The 14,274-nt window shown below is 42.3% G+C and overlaps 1 protein-coding gene and 1 pseudogene across 1 annotated transcript; both read right to left on the bottom strand.

Annotated features, from left to right (window-relative positions):
* The window catches only part of LOC147976497 (ATPase 10, plasma membrane-type-like), a 155,100-nt pseudogene that overhangs the window by 94,578 nt on the left and 46,248 nt on the right, over positions 1–14,274 (bottom strand).
* On the bottom strand, positions 3,274–9,466 carry LOC147976498 (uncharacterized). Its single transcript, XM_087519390.1, is given in 3 exon segments — positions 3,274–3,288; positions 3,492–4,240; positions 9,454–9,466. Coding segments are annotated over 3 exon segments (777 nt in total).

Consider the following 14,274-nt stretch of genomic DNA (forward strand, 5'->3'; position numbering starts at 1 on the left):
ATCATCCCGCAACTAACTCATTAGTCACATTGCTTGCAAGGCTTATAGTGATGTGCATTACCGAGAGGGCCTAGAGATACCTCTCCGACAATCGGAGTGACAAATCCTATTCTTGATCTATGCTAACTCCACGAACACCATCAGAGACACCTGTAGAGCACCTTTATAATCACCCAGTTATGTTGTGACGTTTGGTAGCACACAAAGTGTTCCTCCGGTATTCGGGAGTTGCATAATCTCATAGTCATAGGAACATGTATAAGTCATGAAGAAAGCAATAGCAGTAAACTAAACGATCAAGTGCTAAGATAACGGAATGGGTCAAGTCAATCACATCATTCTCCTAATGATGTGATCCCGTTGATCAAGTGACAACTCATGTCTATGGCTAGGAAACATAACCATCATTGATTCAACGAGCTAGTCAAGTAGAGGCAAAATAGTGACAATCTATTTGTCTATGTATTCACACATGTACTAAGTTTCCGGTTAATACAATTCTAGCATGAATAATAAACATTTATCATGATATAAGGAAATAAATAATAACTTCATTAGTGCCTCTAGGGCATATTTCCTTCAGTCTCCCACTTGCACTAGAGTCAATAATGTAGTTCACATCTTTATGTGATTAGTTCACATCTCCATGTGACTAATACCCAAAAGGGTTTACTAGAGTCAATAATCTAGTTCACATCACTATGTGATTAACACCCAAGAGTGATCATGTTTTGCTTGCGAGAGAAGTTTAGTCTACGGGTCTGCAACATTCAGATCCATGTGTATTTCGCAAAGTTCTATGTCTACAATGCTCTACATGGAGCTACTCTAGCTAATTGCTCCCACTTTCAATATGTATCCAGATCGAGACTTAGAGTCATCTAGATCGATGTAAAAAGCTTGCATTGACGTAACTCTTTATGATGAACTCTTTTATCACCTCCATAATCAAGAAATATTTCCTTAGTCCTCTAAGGATAATTTTGACCGCTGTCAACTGATCTACTCCTAGATCACTATTGTAATCCCTTGCCAGAATCATGCTAAGGTATAAAATAGGACTGGTAAACAACATAGCATACTTTATAGAACCTATGACTGAGGCATAGGGAATGACTTTTCATTCTCTTTCTATTTTCTGTTGTGGTCGGGTTTTGAGTCTTTACTCAACTTCACACCTTGCAACACAGGCAAGAACTCCTTCTTTGACTGTTCCTTTTTGAACTACTTCAAAATCTTGTCAAGGTTGTACTCATTGAAAATATATCAAACGTCTTGATCTATCTCTATAGATCTTGATGCTCAATATGTAAGTAACTTCATCGAGGTCTTTCTTTGAAAAACTCTTTTCAAACACTCCTTTATGCTTTCCAGAAAATTCTACATTATTTCCGATCAATAATATGTCATTCACATATACTTATCAGAAATGTTGTAGTGCTCCCACTCACTTTCTTGTAAATACAGGCTTCACCGCAAGTCTGTATAAAACCATATGCTTTGATCACTTTATGGAAGCATATATTCCAACTCCGAGATGCTTGCACCAGTCCATAGATGGATCGCTGGAGCTTTCTCACTTTGTTAGCACCTTTAGTATCGACAAAACCTTCTGGTTGCATCATATACAACTTCTTCTTTAAGAAATCCATTAAGGAATGCAGTTTTGACATCCATTTGCCAGATTTCATAAAATGTGGCAACTGCTAACATGATTCAGACAGACTTTTAAGAATCGATACGAGTGAGAAAATCTCATCGTAGTTAACACCTTGAACTTGTCGAAAATATTTTGCGACAATTCGAGCTTTGTAGATAGTAACACTACTATCAGTGACCGTCTTCCTCTTGAAGATCCATTTATTCTCAATGACTCACCGATGGGAAAGTCAATCAAAGTCCATACTTTGTTCTCATACATGGATCTCATCTCAAATTTCATGGCCTCAAGCCATTTCGCAGAATCTGGGCTCATCATCGCTTCCTCATAGTTCATAGGTTCATCATGGTCTAGTAACATGATTTCCAGAAAGGATTACCGTACCACTCTGGTGCGGACCATACTCTGGTTGTCCTACGAGGTTTGGTAGTAACTTGATCTGAAGTTTCATGATCATCATCATTAGCTTCCTCACTAATTGGTGTAGAGATCACTAGCACTGATTTCTGTGATGAACTACTTTCTAATTCGGGAGAAGGTACAATTACCTCATCAAGTTCTACATTCCTCCCACTCACTTGTTTCGAGAGAAACTTCTTCTCTAGAAAGGATCCACTCTTTAGTAACAAATATATTGCCTTTCGGGTCTGTGATAGAAGGTGTACCCAACATTTTCTTTTGGGTATCCTATGAAGACACACTTTTCCGATTTAGGTTTGTGCTTATCAGGCTGAAACTTTTTCACATAAGTATTACAACCCTAAACTTTAAGAAACGACAGCTTAGGTTTCTTGCTAAACCACAGTTCATAAGGCGTCGTCTCAACGGATTTAGATGGTGCCATATTTAACGTGAATGCAGCCGTCTCTAAAGCATAACCCCAAAATGATAGCCGTAAATCAGTAAGAGACATCATAGATCACACCATATCTAGTAGATTACGATTACGATGTTCGGACACACCATTACGTTGTGGTGTTCCGGGTGGCATGAGTTGCGAAACTATTCCGCATTGTTTCAAATGTAGACCAAACTCGTAACTCAAATATTCTCCTCCACGATCAGATCGTAGAAACTTTATTTTCTTGTTACGATCATTTTCCACTTCACTCTGAAATTCTTTGAACTTTTCAAATGTTTCAGACTTATGTTTCATTAAGTAGATATACCCATATCTGCTCAAATCATCGGTGAAGGTGAGAAAATAACGATACCCGCCACGAGCCTCAATATTCATCGGATCACATACATCAGTATGTATGATTTCCAACATATCCGTTGCTCGCTCCATTGTTCCGGAGAATGGTGTTTTAGTCATCTTGCCCATGAGGCATGGTTCGCAAGTACCAAGTGATTCATAATCAAGTGATTCCAGAAGTCCATCGGTATGGAGTTTCTTGATGCGCTTTACACCAATATGACCCAAACGGCAGTGCCACAAATAAGTTGCACTATCATTATCAACTCTGTATCTTTTGGCTTTAACATTATGAATATGTGTATCACTACTATCGAGATTCATCACAAATAGACCACTCTTCAAGGGTGCATGACCATAAAAGATATTACTCATATAAATAGAACAACCATTATTCTCAGATTTAAATGAATAACTATCTCGCATCATGCTTAACGCAGGCACCAAATAACAATTATTCAGGTCTAAAATTAATCCCGAAGGTAGATGTAGAGGTAGAGTGCCGACGGCGATCACATCAACTTTGGAACCATTTCCCACGCGCATCGTCACCTCATCCTTAGCCAGTCTTCGCTTAATCCATAGTTCCTGTTTTGAGTTGCAAATATTAGCAACAGAACCCGTATCAAATACCCAGGTGCTACTGCGAGCTCTAGTAAGGTACACATTAATAACATGTATATCACATATACCTTTGTTCACCTTGCCATCCTTCTTATCCGCCTAATACTTGGGGCAGTTCCTCTTCTAGTGACCAGTCTGTTTGCAGTAGAAGCACTCAGTCTCAGGCTTAGGTCCAGACTTGGGTTTCTTCTCCTGAGAAGCAACTTGTTTGCCATTCTTTTTGAAGTTCCCCTTCTTCTTCCCTTTACCCTTTTTCTTGAAACTGGTGGTCTTGTTGACCATCAACACTTGATGCTCCTTCTTGATTTCTACATCCGCCGCCTTTAGCATTGCGAAGAGCTCGGGAACTGTCTTATTCATCCCTTTCATATTATAGTTCATCACGAAGCTCTTGTAGCTTGGTGGCAGTGATTGAAGAACTCTATCAATGTCACTATCAATAGGAAGATTAACTCCCAGTTGAGTCAAGTGGTTATGGTACCCACACATTCTGAGTATATGTTCACTGACAGAACTATTCTCCTCCATCTTGCAGTTGTAGAACTTATTGGAGGCTTCATATCTCTCAATCTGGGCATTTTCTTGAAATATTAACTTCAACTCCTGGAACATCTCATATGCTCCATGACGTTCAAAATGTCGTTGAAGTCCCAGTTCTAAGCCGTAAAGCATGGCACATTGAACTATCGAATAGTCATCAACTTTACAATGCCAGACGTTCTTAATGTCATCAGCAGCATCTGGAGCAGGCCTGGCACCTAGCAGTGCTTCCAGGACATAATTCTTCTGTGCAGCAATAAGGATAATCGTCAAGTTACGGACCCAGTCCGTGTAATTGCTACCATCATCTTTCAATTTTGCTTTCTCTAGGAACGCATTAAAATTCAACGGAACAACAACACGGGCCATCTATCTACAACAACATAGATAAGCAAAATACTAATAGGTACTAAGTTCATGATAAATTTAAGTTCAATTAATCATATTACTTAAGAACTCCCACTTAGATAGATATCCCTCTAATCATCTAAGTGATCACATGATCCATGTCAACTAAACCATAACCGATCATCACGTGAGATGGAGTAGTTTTCAATGGTGTGAAGGAAATATGCCCTAGAGGCAATAAAGTTATTATTTATTTCCTTATATCATGATAAATGTTTATTATTCATTCTAGAATTGTATTAACCGGAAACATAATACATGTGTGAATACATAGACAAAAACAGAGAGTCACTAGTATGCCTCTACTTGACTAGCTCGTTAATCAAAGATGGTTATGTTTCCTAACCATAGACATGAGTTGTCATTTGATTAATGAGATCACATCATTAGGAGAATGATGTGATTGACTTGACCCATTCTGTTAGCTTAGCACTTGATCGTTTAGTTTGTTGCTATTACTTTCTTCATAACTTATACATGTTCCTATGACTATGAGATTATGCAACTCCCGTTTACCGGAGGAACACTTTGTGTGCTACCAAACGTCACAACGTAAGTGGGTGATTATAAAGGTGCTCTTCAGGTGTCTCCAAAGGTACTTCTTGGGTTGGCGTATTTCGAGATTAGGATTTGTCACTCCGATTGTCGGAGAGGTATCTCTGGGCCCTCTCGGTAATGCACATCACTCAAGCCTTGCAAGCATTGCAACTAATAAGTTAATTGCAGGATGATGTATTACAGAACGAGCAAAGAGACTTGCCGATAACGAGATTGAACTAGGTATTGAGATACTGACGATCGAATCTCGGACAAGTAACATACCGATGACAAAGGGAACAACGTATGTTGTTATGCGGTCTGACCGATAAAGATCTTCGTAGAATATTTAGGAGCCAATATGAGCATCCAGGTTCCGCTATTGGTTATTGACCGGAGACGTGTCTCGGTCATGTCTACATACTTCTCGAACCCGTAGGGTCCGCACGCTTAAAGTTCGGTGACGATCGTAATTAGGGTTTTTGTGTTTTGATGTACCGAAGGTTGTTCGGAGTCCCGGATGTGATCACGGACATGACGAGGAGTCTCGAAATGGTTGAGGCATAAAGATTGATATATTGGAAGCCTATATTTGGATATCAGAAATGTTCCGGGTGAAATCGGGATTTTACCGGAGTACCGGGGGGTTACAGGAACCCCCCGGGGGTTATTGGGCCTACATGGGCCATAAGGGAGAAGAGGAGGGCCGACCAGGACAGGCCGCGCGCCCCCTCCTCCGAATAGGACAAGGAAGGGGGGCGGTACCCCCCTTTCCTCTTTCTCCCTTCCTCCTTCCTTTCCCAACAAGGCAGGAGGGGGGAGTCCTACTCCCGGTTGGAGTAGGACTCCTCCAGGCGCACCCATAGGGCTGGCCGCACCTCCCTCTCTCCCTCCTTTATATACTGAGGCAAGGGGCACCCCATGACACACAAGTTGATCCTCGTGATCGTTCCTTAGCCGTGTGCGGTGCCCCCTTCCACCATATTCCACCTCGGCCATATCGTAGCGGTGCTTAGGTGAAGCCCTGCGTCGGTAGAACATTATCACCGTCATCACGCCGTCGTGCTGATGAAACTCTCCCTTAACGTTTTGCCGGATCGGAACTCGAGGGACGTCACCGAGTTGAACGTGTGCAGAACTCGGAGGTGTCGTACGTTCGGTACTTAGATCGGTCGGATCGGGAAGACGTACGACTACTTCCTCTATGTTGTGTCAACACTTCCGTTGCCGGTCTACTAGGGTATGTAGACAACACTCTCCCCTCTCGTTGCTATGCATCACCATGATCTTGCGTGTGTGTAGGAAATTTTTGAAATTACTACGTTTCCCAACAGTGGCATCCGAGCCTAGGTTTTATGCGTTGATGTTGTGCACGAGTAGAACACAAGTGAGTTGTGGGCGATATCAGTCATACTGCTTACCAACATGTCATACTTTGGTTCGGCGGTATTGTTGGATGAAGCAGCCCGGACCGACATTACGCGTACGCTTACGCGAGACTGGTTCTACCGACGTGCTTTGCACACAGGTGGCTGGCGGGTGTCAGTTTCTCCAACTTTAGTTGAACCAAGTGTGGCTACGCCTGGTCCTTGCGAAGGTTAAAACAGCACCAACTTGACAAACTATCGTTGTGGTTTTGATGCGTAGGTAAGAACGGTTCTTGCTAAGCCCGTAGCGGCCACGTAAAACTTGCAACAACAAAGTAGAGGACGTCTAACTTGTTTTTGCAGGGCATGTTGTGATGTGATATGGTCAAGACATGATGCTAAATTTTATTGTATGAGCTGATCATGTTTTGTAACCAAGTTATCGGCAACTGGCAGGAGCCATATGGTTGTCTCTTTATTGTATGCAATGCAATTGCGATGTAATGCTTTACTTTATCACTAAGCGGTAGCGATAGTCGTGGAAGCATAAGATTGGCGAGATGACAACGATGCTACGATGGTGGTCAAGGTGTCGCGCCGGTGACGATGTTGATCATGAAGGTGCTTCGGAGATGGAGATCGCAAGCACAAGATGATGATGGTCATATCATATCACTTATATTGATTGCATGTGATGTTTATCTTTTATGCATCTTATCTTGCTTTTATTGACGGTAGCATTATAAGATGATCCCCCACTAAATTATCAAAGTATAAGTGTTCTCCCTGAGTATGCACCGTTGCGAAAGTTCTTCGTGCTGAGACACCACGTGATGATCCGGTGTGATAGGCTCTATGTTCAAATACAACGGGTGCAAAACAGTTGCACACGTGGAATACTCAGGTTTAACTTGATGAGCCTAGCATATAACAGATATGGCCTCGGAACACGGAGACCGAAAGGTCGAGCGTGAATCATATAGTAGATATGATCAACATATTGATGTTCACCATTGATACTACTCCATCTCACGTGATGATCGGACATGGTTTAGTTGATTTGGATCACGTGATCACTTAAAGGATTAGAGGGATATCTTTCTAAGTGGGAGTTGTTAAGTAATATGATTAATTGAACTTAAATTTATCATGAACTTAGTACCTGATAGTATCTTGCTTGTATATGTTTGATTGTAGATAGATGGCTCGTGTTGTTGTTCCATTGAATTTTAATGCGTTCCTTGAGAAAGCAAAGTTGAAAGATGATGGTAGCAATTACACAGACTGGGTCCGTAACTTGAGGATTATCCTCATTGCTGCACAGAAGAATTACATCATGGAAGCACCGCTAAGTGCCAAGCCTGCTGCAGGAGCGACACCAGATGTTATGAACGTCTGGCAGAGCAAAGCTGATGACTACTCAATAGTTCAGTGTGCCATGCTTTATGGCTTAGAACCGGGTCTTCAACGACGTTTTGAACGTCATGGAGCATATGAGATGTTCCAGGAGTTGAAGTTAATATTTCAAGCAAATGCCCGGATTGAGAGATATGAAGTCTCCAATAAGTTCTATAGCTGCAAGATGGAGGAGAATAGTTCTGTCAGTGAACATATACTCAAAATGTCTGGGTATCATAATCACTTGACTCAACTGGGGGTTAATCTTCCTGTTGATAGTGTCATTGACAGAGTTCTTCAATCACTGGCACCAAGCTACAAAAGCTTCATGATGAATTATAATATGCAAGGGATGAATTAAACTATTCCTGAGCTCTTCGCGATGCTAAAAGCCATGGAGGTAGAAATCAAGAAGGAGCATCAAGTGTTGATGGTCAATAAGACCACCAGTTTCAAGAAAAAGGGCAAAGGGAAGAAGAAAGGGAACTTCAAGAAGAACAGCAAACAAGTTGCTTCTCAGGAGAAGAAACCCAAGTCTGGACCTAAGCCTGAGACTGAGTGCTTCTACTGCAAGCAGACTGGTCACTGGAAGCGGAACTGCCCCAAGTATTTGGCGGATAAGAAGGATGGCAAAGTGAACAAAGGTATATGTGATATACATGTTCTTGATGTGTACCTTACTAATGCTTGCAGTAGCACCTGGGTATTTGATACTGGTTCTGTTGCTAACATTTGCAACTCGAAACAGGGGCTACGGATTAAGCGAAGATTGGCTAAGGACGAGGTGACGATGCGCGTGGGAAATGGTTCCAAAGTCGATGTGATCGCGGTCGGCACGCTACCTCTACATCTACCTTCGAGATTAGTATTAGACCTAAATAATTGTTATTTGGTGCCAGCGTTGAGCATGAACATTATATCTGGATCTTGTTTGATGTGAGACCGTTATTCGTTTAAATAAGAGAATAATGGTTGTTCTATTTATATGAGTAATATCTTTTATGGTCATGCACCCTTGAAGAGTGGTCTATTTTTGATGAATCTCGATAGTAGTGATACACATATTCATAATGTTGAAATCAAAAGATGCAGAGTTGATAATGACAGTGCAACTTATTTGTGGCACTGCCGTTTAGGTCACATCGGTGTAAAGCGCATGAAGAAACTCCATACTGATGGACTTTTGGAACTACTTGATTATGAATCACTTGGTACTTGCGAACCGTGCCTCATGGGTAAGATGACTAAAACGCCGTTCTCCGGTACTATGGAGAGAGCAACGGATTTTTTGGAAATCATACATACAGATGTATGTGGTCCAATGAATGTTGAGGCTCGTGGCGGATATCGTTATTTTCTCACCTTCACAGATGATTTAAGCAGATATGGGTATATCTACTTAATGAAACATAAGTCTGGAACATTTGAAAAGTTCAAAGAATTTCAGAGTGAAGTTGAAAATCATCGTAAAAATAAAATAAAGTTTCTACGATCTGATCGTGGAGGAGAATATTTGACTTACGAGTTTGGTCTACATTTGAAACAATGCGGAATAGTTTCGCAACTCATGCCACCCGGAACACCACAGCGTAATGGTGTGTCCGAATGTCGTAATCGTACTTTATTAGATATGGTGCGATCTATGATGTCTCTTACTGATTTACCGTTATCGTTTTGGGGTTATGCTTTAGAGACGGCTGCATTCACGTTAAATAGGACACCATTGAAATCCATCGAGACGACGCTTTATGAACTGTGGTTTGGCAAGAAACCAAAGTTGTCGTTTCTGAAAGTTTGGGGCTGCGATGCTTATGTGAAAAATCTTCAACCTGATAAGCTCGAACCCAAATCGGAGAAATGTGTCTTCATAGGATACCCAAAGGAGACTTTTGGGAACGCCTTCTATCACAGATCCGAAGGCAAAACTTTTGTTGCTAAATTCGGAGTTTTTCTAGAGAAGGAGTTTCTCTCGAAAGAAGTGAGTGGGAGAAAAGTAGAACTTGATGAGGTAACTGTACTTGCTCCCTTATTGGAAAGTAGTACGTCACAAAAACTGGTTTTTGTGACACCTACACAAATTAGTGATGAAGCTAATGATAATGATCATGAAACTTCAGATCAAGTTACTACCAAACCTCGTAGATCAACCAGAGTAAGATCCGCACCAGAGTGGTATGGTAATCCTGTTCTGGAAGTCATGCTACTAGATCATGATGAACCTACGAACTATGAAGAAGCGATGGTGAGCCCAGATTCCGCAAAATGGCTAGAAGCCATGAAATCTGAGATGGGATCCATGTATGAGAACAAAGTGTGGACTTTGGTTGACTTGCTCGTTGATCGGCAAGCAATTGAGAATAAATGGATCTTCAAGAAGAAGACTGACGGTGACGGTAATGTTACTGTCTACAAAGCTCGACTTGTTGCAAAAGGTTTTCGACAAGTTCAAGGGATTGACTACGATGAGACCTTCTCACCCGTAGCGATGCTTAAGTCTGTCCGAATCATGTTAGCAATTGCCGCATTTTATGATTATGAAATTTGGCAAATGGATGTCAAAACTGCATTCCTGAATGGATTTCTGGAAGAAGAGTTGTATATGATGCAACCAGAAGGTTTTGTCGATCAAAGGGAGCTAACAAAGTGTGCAAGCTCCAACCATCCATTTATGGACTGGTGCAAGCCTCTCGGAGTTGGAATAAACGCTTTGATAGTGTGATCAAAGCATTTGGTTTTGTACAGACTTTTGGAGAAGCCTGTATTTACAAGAAAGTGAGTGGGAGCTCTGTAGCATTTCTGATATTATATGTGGATGACATATTATTGATTGGAAATGATATAGAATTTCTGGATAGCATAAAGGGATACTTGAATAAGAGTTTTTCAATGAAAGACCTCGGTGAAGCTGCTTACATATTGGGCATTAAGATCTATAGAGATAGATCAAGATGCTTAATTGGACTTTCACAAAGCACATACCTTGACAAGGTTTTGAAGAAGTTCAAAATGGATCAAGCAAAGAAAGGGTTCTTGCATGTGTTACATGGTGTGAAGTTCAGTAAGACTCAATGTCCGACCACCGCAGAAGATAGAGAGAAAATGAAAGATGTTCCCTATGCTTCAGCCATAGGCTCTATCATGTATGCAATGCTGTGTACCAGACCTGATGTGTGCCTTGCTATAAGTCTAGCAGGGAGGTACCAAAGTAATCCAGGAGTGGATCACTGGACATCGGTCAAGAACATCCTGAAATACCTGAAAAGGACTAAGGATATGTTTCTCGTATATGGAGGTGACAAAGAGCTCATCGTAAATGGTTACGTTGATGCAAGATTTGACACTGGTCCGGACGATTCTAAATCGCAAACCAGATACGTGTTTTTACTGAACGGTGGAGCTGTCAGTTGGTGAAGTTCTAAACAAAGCATCATGGCGGGATCTACATGTGAAGCGGAGTACGTAGCAGCTTCGGAAGCAGCAAATGAAGGAGTCTGGATGAAGGAGTTCATATCCGATCTAGGTGTCATACCTAGTGCATCGGGTCCAATGAAAATATTTTGTGACAATACTGGTGCAATTGCCTTGGCGAAGGAATCCAGATTTCACAAGAGAACCAAACACATCAAGAGATGCTTCAATTCCATTCGGGATTTAGTCCAAGTGGGAAACATAGAAATTTGCAAGATACATACGGATCTGAATGTTGCAAACCCGCTGACTAAGCCTCTTCCATGAGCAAAACATGATCAGCACCAAGGCTCCATGGGTGTTAGAATCATTACTGTGTAATCTAGATTATTGACTCTAGTGCAAGTGGGAGACTGAAGGAAATATGCCCTAGAGGCAATAATAAAGTTATTATTTATTTCCTTATATCATGATAAATGTTTATTATTCATGCTAGAATTGTATTAACCGGAAACATAATACATGTGTGAATACATAGACAAAAACAGAGAGTCACTAGTATGCCTCTACTTGACTAGCTCGTTAATCAAAGATGGTTATGTTTCCTAACCATATACATGAGTTGTCATTTGATTAACGGGATCACATGATTAGGAGAATGATGTGATTGACTTGACCCATTCCGTTAGCTTAGCACTTGATCGTTTAGTTTGTTGCTATTGCTTTCTTCATAACTTATACATGTTCCTATGACTATGAGATTATGCAACTCCCATTTACCGGAGGAACACTTTGTGTGCTACCAAACGTCACAACGTAACTGGGTGATTATAAAGGTGCTCTACAGGTGTCTCCGAAGGTACTTGTTGGGTTGGCGTATTTCGAGATTAGGATTTGTCACTCCGATTGTCGGAGAGGTATCTATGGGCCCTCTCGGTAATGCACATCACTCAAGCCTTGCAAGCATTGCAACTAATAAGTTAATTGCAGGATGATGTATTACAGAACGAGTAAAGAGACTTGCCGGTAACGAGATTGAACTAGGTATTGAGATACCGACGATCGAATCTTGGGCAAGTAACATACCGATGACAAAGGGAACAACGTATGTTGTTATGCGGTCTGACCGATAAAGATCTTCATAGAATATGTAGGAGCCAATATGAGCATCCAGGTTCCGCTATTGGTTATTGACCGGAGACGTGTCTCGGTCATGTCTACATAGTTCTCGAACCCGTAGGGTCCGCACGCTTAACGTTCGGTGAAGATCGTAATTAGGGTTTTTGTGTTTTGATGTACCGAAGGTTGTTCGGAGTCCCGGATGTGATCACGGACATGACGAGGAGTCTCGAAATGGTTGAGGCATAAAGATTGATATATTGGAAGCCTATATTTGGATATCAGAAATGTTCCGGGTGAAATCGGGATTTTACCGGAGTACCGGGGGGTTACCGGAACCCCCCCCCCCCCCCGGGGTTATTGGGCCTACATGGGCCATAAGGGAGAAGAGGAGGGCCGGCCAGGACAGGCCACACGCCCCCTCCCCCCCCCCTAGTCTGAATAGGACAAGGAAGGGGGGCGGCGCCCCCCTTTCCTCTTTCTCCCTTCCTCCTTCCTTTTCCAACAAGGCAAGAGGGGGGAGTCCTACTCCCGGTTGGAGTAGGACTCCTCCAGGCGCACCCATAGGGCTGGCCGCACCTCCCCCTCTCCCTCCTTTATATACTGAGGCAAGGGGCACCCCATGACACACAAGTTGATCCTCGTGATCGTTCCTTAGCCGTGTGCGGTGCCCCCTTCCACCATATTCCACCTCGGTCATATCGTAGCGGTGCTTAGGCGAAGCCCTGCGTCGGTAGAACATCATCACCGTCATCACGCCGTCGTGCTGACGAAACTCTCCCTCAACATTTTGCTGGATCGGAATTCGAGGGACGTCACCGAGTTGAACGTGTGCAGAACTCGGAGGTGTCGTACGTTCGGTACTTGGATCGGTCGGATCGGGAAGACGTACGACTACTTCCTCTACGTTGTGTCAACACTTCCGTTGCCGGTCTACGAGGGTACGTAGACAACACTCTCCCCTCTTGTTGCTATGCATCACCATGATCTTGCGTGTGCGTAGGAAATTTTTGAAATTACTACGTTTCCCAACATGGTGAACATCACTATGTTGATCATATCTACTATATGATTCACGCTCGACCTTTCGGTCTCAGTGTTCGAGGCCATATCTGCATATGCTAGGCTCGCCAAGTTTAACCCGAGTATTCTGCGTGTGTAAAACTGTCTTACACCCATTGTAGATGAACGTTGAGCTTATCACACCCGATCATCACGTGGTGTCTCGGCACGACGAACTTTGGCAACGGTGCATACTCAGGGAGAACACTTTACCTTGAAATTTAGTGAGAGATCATCTTTTAATGCTACCGTCCAACAAAGCAGAATAAGATGCATAAAGGATAAACATCACATGCAATCAATATAAGTGATATGATATGGCCATCATCATTTTGTGCTTTTGATCTCCATCTTCAAAGCACCGTTATGATCACCATCATCACCGGAGCGACACCTTGATCTCCATCGTAGCATCGTTGTTCTCTCACCAATTATTGCTTCTACGACTATCGCTACCGCTTAGTGATAAAGTAAAGCAATTACAGGGCGATTGCATTGCATACAATAAAGCGACAACCATATGGCTCCTGCCAGTTGCCGATAACTCTGTTACAAAACATGATAATCTCATACAATAAATATAGCATCATGTCTTGACCATATCACATCACAACATGCCCTGCAAAAATAAGCTAGACGTCCTCTACTTTGTTGTTGCAAGTTTTACATGACTGCTACGGGCTGAGCAAGAACCGTAATTACCTACGCATCAAAACCACAACGATAGTTCGTCAAGTTAGTGTTGTTTTAACCTTCTCAAGGACCGGGCGTAGCCACACTCGGTTCAACTAAAGTTGGAGAAACTGACACCCGCCAGCCGCCTGTGTGCAAAGCACGTCGGTAGAACCAGTCTCGCATAAGCGTACGCGTAATGTCGGTCCTGGCAGCTTCATCCAACAATACCGCCGAACCAAAGTATGACATGCTGGTAAGCAGTATGACTTGTATCGCCC

Source organism: Triticum urartu, chromosome 4A (genome assembly GCF_056163025.1).
Source record: "Triticum urartu cultivar PI428250 chromosome 4A, HENAU_Tu73, whole genome shotgun sequence".
In the NCBI taxonomy this organism is placed as follows: domain Eukaryota; kingdom Viridiplantae; phylum Streptophyta; class Magnoliopsida; order Poales; family Poaceae; genus Triticum; species Triticum urartu.